This window comes from Cynara cardunculus, unplaced genomic scaffold (genome assembly GCF_001531365.2).
Source record: "Cynara cardunculus var. scolymus isolate 2C unplaced genomic scaffold, CcrdV1 Un_Scaffold_1715, whole genome shotgun sequence".
NCBI lineage: Eukaryota > Viridiplantae > Streptophyta > Magnoliopsida > Asterales > Asteraceae > Cynara > Cynara cardunculus.
In genome coordinates, this window is record NW_020200851.1 from 10,756 (window position 1) to 18,665 (window position 7,910).

Here is a 7,910-nt window from a genome sequence, read left to right on the forward strand (position 1 = left end):
AACCCTAAACCCTAAACCCTAACCCCTAACCCCTAAACCCTAAACCCTAAACCCCTAACCCTAAACCCCTAACCCCTAACCCCAAACCCTAAACCCCTAACCCTAAACCCCTAACCCTAAACCCTAAACCCTAACCCCTAAACCCTAAGGATTCTCATTTGCGTTAAAATTTTCTCTCTCTAACTTTCTCTCTCTAGAATTTTTCTCTCTAATTTTTTTGCTGATTCTCCCAATTTTCAACCTGTTTCCTTCCAGATTTAATCGATTATGTAATACCTTCTTGTTATTCGCATGGATCCTTTGATTTCTGACCGTGTTCATAGTCCAATTCCGTTGCAATCGATCCCTGATGGAAATGCAGAAAGTCAAAATTCCCAGTTTATCGATTTTGATCGTGTTCATGCGGCTTCTAATGAAAATCGTAATTCAATTTCTGATCGCCCCAAGGAAATCGTGAAGAAGGACATCGCTTCGGGTTCCCTCAAGTCCAGCTCGCTTAAAAAACAGTCACATAGGAAGAAACCATATGCGATTCATGATTCAGGTAAGAAGGGTATCGCTATTTCAAAGTATTCGAGTTCTGATTTGGTGTCAGATGCTAAGAAATCGATGATTGAATCTGAAACGGTCTTGGATTACACCAGCAACTCTGAATTATACATTAAAAACGTGATTAATAAGTTTGATTCTCAACCCACTTTTGATAATCGACTAGAGGAGTGCTTGAATACTCCGTTGCTGGAACAAACCCCTTCTGTTGATACTGGTAAAAATGGATTGGATTTTAGCGACTTACCTTCTAAAGGTACAGGGGATGTTTTTGTCAATAATCTGATAGGAGTGAATAATGTAGGAGTTGAATCTATTGGTAAAAATCATATGCCTGCTGTTGAGGGTGTGATAAATAACCTGATTTCGGAGAATTCGGCTTGGTCTGGGAATGGTAATGGAGTGGATGGGTTGCTAAAGTCCCATCAAGATTGGGTTAATAATTCCACTTTTCGTTGTTTGGAGAAAAATGGCGTTCATATCACTGGATTACCTCTTTATGGTGGTAATGGTACAGGGAATTCCAACTATATGGCTGGTGCTAAGAGTAATAAGGATGTGCAAAATATGGAACCTGATGTTGCTATGTCTGATATTATTGTGGAACCTGGTAAGGGGACTGAGGAATCGATGGGTAAGAAATCTGCTAATATGTGGAGCTCTAAAGGGGTCACTCTGGCTGATAAGATTAAAGGGAAATCTGACAGTAAAATTGTCCTTTCTTATAAACCCCCTGTGGTGCTTTGTGATGGGAGAATGGCTATTAGATTTTCCAAATAGGTGATTGAGGAGGGCAGCAGAAAGAATGCTATGCTTCTCATTGGACATTTTGTGGGTGCGAATATGCCGTTCTATGTTGTTAATAGCAACCTCAATCGTATGTGGAGAAGGTACGGGCTGGTTAATGTTGCCTCCAATTATGAAGGTTTTTTTCTCTTCAAATTCAATAATGAAGAGGGTATGTCCTATGTTCTTGAAAATGGACCATGGCTTGTTAATGGCATTCCGTTATTTGTTAGCAAATGGAAAGCGGGTAGTTCTCTTGGAAAACCGGAACTTAAAAAGCTACCTATTTGGGTTAATCTCTATGGCGTTCCTCTTGAAGTTTGGAATGCACAGGGACTGAGTGAATTGGCAAGTGGAATAGGGATCCCTCTAACCCTTGATCGTGCCACGGAGGAAAGATGTATATCTCAGTCTGGGCGTGTTGGGTTTGCCAGAATACTGATAGAAGTTTCTGCTGATAAGGCCATAGCAGATGAAGTTATTGCTTTGGTACCTTCTTTGGATGGTACTGAAGAGAAGGAGGTCATTATTAGAGCTATGTATAATTGGAAGCCAGCTCGATGTAAACATTGCAATATCTTTGGCCACTCTTTCATTGATTGTACTGCACGGCCATTGACTGATGATGAAAAGAAAGCTGCTATTTCAAAGGAGGAGGCTAAAAAAGATCAGAAAGTTGGGGACGATGGGTTTCAGACCGTTGGCAGGAAAAACCGACCTGTCCAGAATCAGGTTAAAAATGTGGGCTTTCAGACTTCTAAGGGTGGTGGTAATCAGCAGAGCAGCAATTCTAAGGGTAGTACTAAGTCTTGGGTCCAGCAAAGATTTTATTCTCAGGGTCAAAAAACTTCCCAAATTGGCTCTAATCCGGTTGGGAAGAAATTCAATGGAACTACTGGCAAACAGGAAGCTACTCTGTCTTCTCAAAAGAAGGGTAATGATGGGGATCTTAAAAATGGACAGACTCTGAATAGGCAGCTAAAAAGTGGAGCACCTACTGGTTCATCAAAAGGGAGTAAGTTTTCTGAGGAAGGCAAGCATGTTAATATTCAGAATAGTAGCAAAACTATGTTTCCTGATCAAGTCTTGAATAAGGAGAAAGGTGTTTTAAATAAGGCTATTGAAAAGTCCTTGTGGACAGAAAAAACTAAAAAGGGTCAGAATATGGGAGATGCTAATTTTGTTATCTTGAAGAAGGGTGATAGTGGTGTTATGAGTACAAGCAACCCTTTTGATGTTCTTGACCAATTGCCTACGGATAATGATGATGAGAATGACCACAAATGGTTTTTTGATCAAGAAGCAGTCAATTTCTACCTTGAGCGTGGTATCATACCACCTGCTGATGTTTTTATTGAATGGTCGCAGGAGCAGGCTGATTATTACAGAAATCATACTATGCGTGAGGATGTTTATCGTAAGGATGATGCCCCAGAATTCATGCAAGTTGAGGATGAGGATCGTAGAAGGGGGGGAGAAAGGTTGACTAAACCCAAATTGTCTTCTCAATGATTAAGTTTGCTATATGGAATATTAGGGGCCTGAATGTGGTCTCCAAGAGAAATGAGGTTAGAAGATTAATTGCTGATAATAGTTTGGAGATGTGCACGATTGTTGAAACTAAAATTTGTGCGAACAAATTAAAGGAGATTTGTGAATATATTTTTGGCAGCTGGAGATGGGTTTCTAACAAATCTACGTGTGATGGCAGAACTAGAATTATTGTGGGTTGGGACCCCAATAAGGTGATTATGGACTTTTCTCATTTCGGTAGTCAGGTGATTCATGGTCGTGTTCAACACATTCAGTCTAATTTGATCTTCTATTGCTCCATGGTGTACGCTGCGAATAATGTGTCTGTCCGAAGGGAGATATGGGATTCTATTCGTCTCCATAACCGGTTTGTTAATATGGAGGCTTGGGTTGTTATGGGAGACTTTAATGTCAGTCTCAATCCGGGTGATAGCTCTAGAGGATCCTCCTTGATTACTAGAGGCATGATTGATTTTAGAGACTGCATAAATGATGTAGAATTGGATGACATCAATCAGTCTGGTATAAAGTATTCTTGGATTCAAAAACCTTTAGCTGATATGGGACAAAAAGGTCTTTTCAAAAAGCTTGACAGGGTTTTTGGTAACTTGAAGTTTCTTGCTGATTTCCCTTCGGCTCATGCCTCATTCCTTCCTTATGGTCTTTCTGATCATAGCCCTATTGTAATTTCTGTTGATGTTCAGTCAGCTTCTAAATCTCTGAGGCAAAAATTTCGTGTTAAGCCGTTCAAATTCAATAATCATCTGGCTGACTCCCCGAAATTCCTTTCGTTGGTTGACAATTCATGGAATAATTATGTGGGTGGTTGCCACATGTATTCTGTTGTTTCCAAACTTAAAGGCATAAAGAAAGATGTGAGAAAGCTGAATTTGGAGCATGGTAATGTGTTTGAACAGGTGAAAAAAATTCGTCATGAGTTGAATGTTGCTCAAGCCTGTATGGATGCGGATCCGGAAAATGGTGAAATCTGTATGGAAGGAGCAGTTTACCTTAAAGCCCTTAAAGATGCTCTAATTGCTGAGGAGAAATTTTTGAGACAACGATCCAAAGTTCACTGGTTGAAGGAAGGGGACTCTAATACGGCTTACTTTCACAATGTTGTTAAGTCTAAGGCGAATAAAGGCAGAATTCATGTTATTGAAGATTTGATGGGAAACAGATTTGAGGGCCTGGATGTTGCAGACCAATTTGTCAATCATTTTCAATCCATGTTGGGAACTGATGTTCCTGTTTTGAAGATTCTGAACCCTTCCTCTTTGTTCCAGAAAAAACTCTCTCTTCCCCAGGCTGAGTTTATGATCAGGCATGTCACTGATAAAGAAGTCCAGGATGCTATGTTTGATATTGATGACAATAAAGCCCCGGGGCCTGATGGTTTTTCGTCTTGTTTCTTCAAGAAAGCTTGGCCTGTTGTTGGTAAGGAAGTGTGCTTAGCCATTCAGCAATTTTTTGAAAATGGTAAGTTGTTACATGAAGTGAATGCTACGATCATTGCTTTGGTGCCTAAATCTCAATCCCCGAATACTGTGGCTGATTTTAGACCTATTGCTTGTTGCAATGTGTTATTCAAATGCATTAGCAAGATTATTGTTAGCAGATTAAAAGGCTTTCTTAATCTTCTTGTGGACCCTAATCAATCTGCTTTCATCCCCAACCGGCAGATAAGTGATAACATCTTACTGGCCCAAGAATTAATGCGTGGTTATCACAGGCAGAGAGGTATTAAAAGGTGTGCCTTCAAAATAGACATTCAGAAAGCTTATGACACGGTGAGCTGGTCGTTTCTGGAATTTATTCTAACGCAATTTGGTTTTCATCCTTGTATGGTCTGCTGGATCATGAAGTGTGTTACTTCGGCCTCTTATACTATTCGTGTTAATGGTGATCGGCATGGATTTTTTCCGGGTAAAAGAGGTCTAAGGCAGGGGGATCCTCTATCTCCTTACTTATTTACTCTTGTGATGGAGGTTTTGAACCTTATGGTTAAAAGGAAAGTTAAAGAGGCGGAGAATTTCAAGTATCACCCGAAATGTGAAAAGCTGGGGATCACTCACTTATGTTTTGCTGACGATCTGCTAATGTTCTGTTATGGAGATGCAAAATCTGTTATGACTCTTAAGGATGCTCTCATGGAATTCAGTAGTGTCTCGGGTCTAAAGCCTAACTTGGGGAAGAGTACTTCTTTTCTGGCTAATGTTGTGGGGAGGAACAGAATGGAGATTTTGAAGATATTGCCTTTTAAACTTGGTACTCTTCCTGTCAAACACTTGGGAGTCCCTCTCTTATCTACTAAATTGTTCCATAAAGACTGTGCAGATTTAATTGATAGAATTAAAAGGAGGATCTTGGACTGGAAAAATAAATGGCTTTCTTTTGCGGGGAGATTACAACTGATCAACTATGTTCTTTCTTCCATTTCTGTCTACTGGGCTACCTTATTTCTCCTGCCTGTTTCTGTTGTGAAAGAGATTGAAAAAATTTTGAGAAATTTTCTCTGGAGTAGTGGAGAGCCTATTAAAGGAAAGGCCAAAGTTTGCTGGAAAACCATCTGCAAACCTAGATATGCGGGAGGTCTTGGTGTGAAAGACTTGAAGATATGGAACAAGGCCCTTTTAGCTAAGCAGATTTGGAAAATTATTGAAAATGGTAAATCTCTATGGGTCAAATGGATCCATGAACACAGACTAAAAGGCAGAAATTTTTGGGAGGTGGGAGAGGTTTATGATGCCCCGTGGTTCTGGAGAAAAGCTATTGGCATAAGAGATTTATTCAGAAATCATATAGTGCATATTTTGGGGAATGGAAGATCTACTTCGTTATGGTATGACTCTTGGCATCCTGCTGGTCCGCTTTGTGCTTTTATATCCAGAAGAGAGATCTACAATGCCAATTTGCAGTTAAATCTTAAAGTTTGTGATATGGTTACTGATGGTTTGTGGTCCTGGCCGCTTGATATTTGGTGCAAATATGGTCCTGTCCTTCAACTATACATGCCATCTCTTAAGGAGAATGTTTCAGATAAAGTCAGTTGGAAGAGCAGTGGAGGTTCCATTGCTGATTTTACTGTTGCTAAGACTTGGAATGATGTGTTTTTGAATTATGCTGCTGTTCCTTGGTCAAAGTTGGTGTGGTTTAATCAAGGAGTGCCGAGACATGCTTTCATCCTCTGGCTGGCAATTCAGGAGCGCCTCAGAACTTTGGACAGGCTCACTAATTGGAATGTCACGGCTGATAACCTTTGTGTTCTATGTCATGAGGATGTGGAGAATCATAATCACTTGTTTGTTAATTGCAAATTTGTCAATGATGTGTGGAGTTTTTATGCTGAGGTATCTGGTATCTATGGTATGATCCAGACTGTTAAGGGTTCTAGAAATGCTTGGGCTGATTTGATTTTTTGGTTGTCTAATGGTCCTCTCAATAATTCCATTTGGAGTATCATTCAAAAGATCCTGTTTGCTGCTGTTGTCTACTTCATTTGGCAAGAGAGGAATCATAGGATTCATTCTGGTGTGTGCAGATCAGCTGAGTCCCTATCTAAGCAAATCAGGGATGTTGTCAGAATGAGACTCATGGGACTGAAGGTCAAAAATAATATGCATGTGAGGCGGGCTGCTGGAATGTGGGGTCTTGATTTTGTGAAAGGAGTGTTTGCTGATGGAGCCAATCCCATTCCTTAATTCTGGTATGGTTGATACTTGTTTCTGGGTGACTTTGTATTTCGGTTGGTGTTTGGAGCTGATAGTTTATAGTCGGTTGAGTTCTGGCTATGAATATAATTGGTGGAGATTCTGCTGCTACTTTGAGGGGAACAACCTGGACAGAGTTTGGTTAGAGAGAAATGCTACCTGTGCTTATGAGAATCCTTGGGTATGGGTTTCTGGGGAGGGGCATGGGAAACACATGGGGTTACAATGGGTTTCTACGGGGTGGACCGGGAAAAAACTTCTTTTGACTAACAATTTTTTATGCAGGTACATGCATCTTTTGAACTCGATCTCTTGGGGTTACGGGATGGGACTTTGGGTTGATGCTACAAGGGGGTGTAGGGTAGAGGAGTTAGGAATGTCTTTGATCTTGTATGGGAGATATAAGGAGGTTTTTTGGGAGGATAGGTTGTTTTTTTGGGAATTCTCTTACCAGGTGTACAGGGGCTGCTTGTTGATGCTGTATGGTTTATTAGAGGGCTGGTTATTTGTTTTTATCCCTCTTGTCAATATGTATAGATTGGCTTATGTGTTGAGATACATATTTTGGGTGAAGGGGATGGGTGTTTATAAGTCTTTTGGTGTCTCCAAATTTAAAGGAAAATACCTTTTTGATTCTCCTTTTGATTTGGCTCCTTTCTGGGTGTTTTGGTATTTTGGGCATATCATTCTTGTATTTAGAGGTTTCCTGCCCTTTCTCTCTTTTTGGTCCATTGTCTTTGGCCCAAACATTTGCCTCTTTCCTAATCGTTTTGATATGTTATCTTGGCTTTCTCCAAGATTTTGCATTTCTCAGCTTTCTGTGTTTCTTAAAGTTGATTCCTCTAATTTGCATCAATGGATTCATTTTAGCAGAAACTCTTGTTCTCTGACTGGATGCAATTTTAGAAACTTTTCCTATGTTGGTATGCCTTATGGCTAGATCCCTTCTCAAAGGATTTCTATTATCATAAGCTCTTCTTTAAAAAACATATACTGGTCTGATGGTACTTGGCCACATCAGGGAGTGATTTTGAGGAAAGAGTATGGGTTAAGATTTGGTCTGGGATGTATCATGTTCGTAGTTGTACTCTTCTTTTTTCTTGAATAAATTTTTCCTGGGGTCCCGTCCCCTTTTACCAAAAAAAAAACCTTAAACCCTAAACCCTAACCCCTAACCCCTAAACCCTAAACCCTAACCCCTAACCCCTAAACCCTAACCCCTAAACCCTAAACCCTAAACTCTAACCCCTAACCCCTAAACCCTAAACCCTAAACCCCGACCCCAAACCCCAAACCTAAAACCCCAAACCCCAAACCCAAAACCCCAAACCC

At 40.3% G+C, this 7,910-nt stretch overlaps 1 protein-coding gene across 1 annotated transcript; it reads left to right on the forward strand.

Moving 5' to 3' along the window:
- The first annotated feature begins 1,392 nt into the window (after positions 1–1,392).
- On the forward strand, positions 1,393–2,847 carry LOC112502655. Its single transcript, XM_025106626.1, has one exon. The coding sequence runs from the start codon at positions 1,393–1,395 to the stop codon at positions 2,845–2,847; it is 1,455 nt and encodes a 484-aa protein (XP_024962394.1).
- The last annotated feature ends 5,063 nt before the right edge of the window (positions 2,848–7,910 follow it).

Bases quoted from the DNA above. Each gene is read 5' to 3' on its own strand.
- LOC112502655 (XM_025106626.1), top strand. From the start codon at position 1,393: ATGCCGTTCTATGTTGTTAATAGCAACCTCAATCGTATGTGGAGAAGG.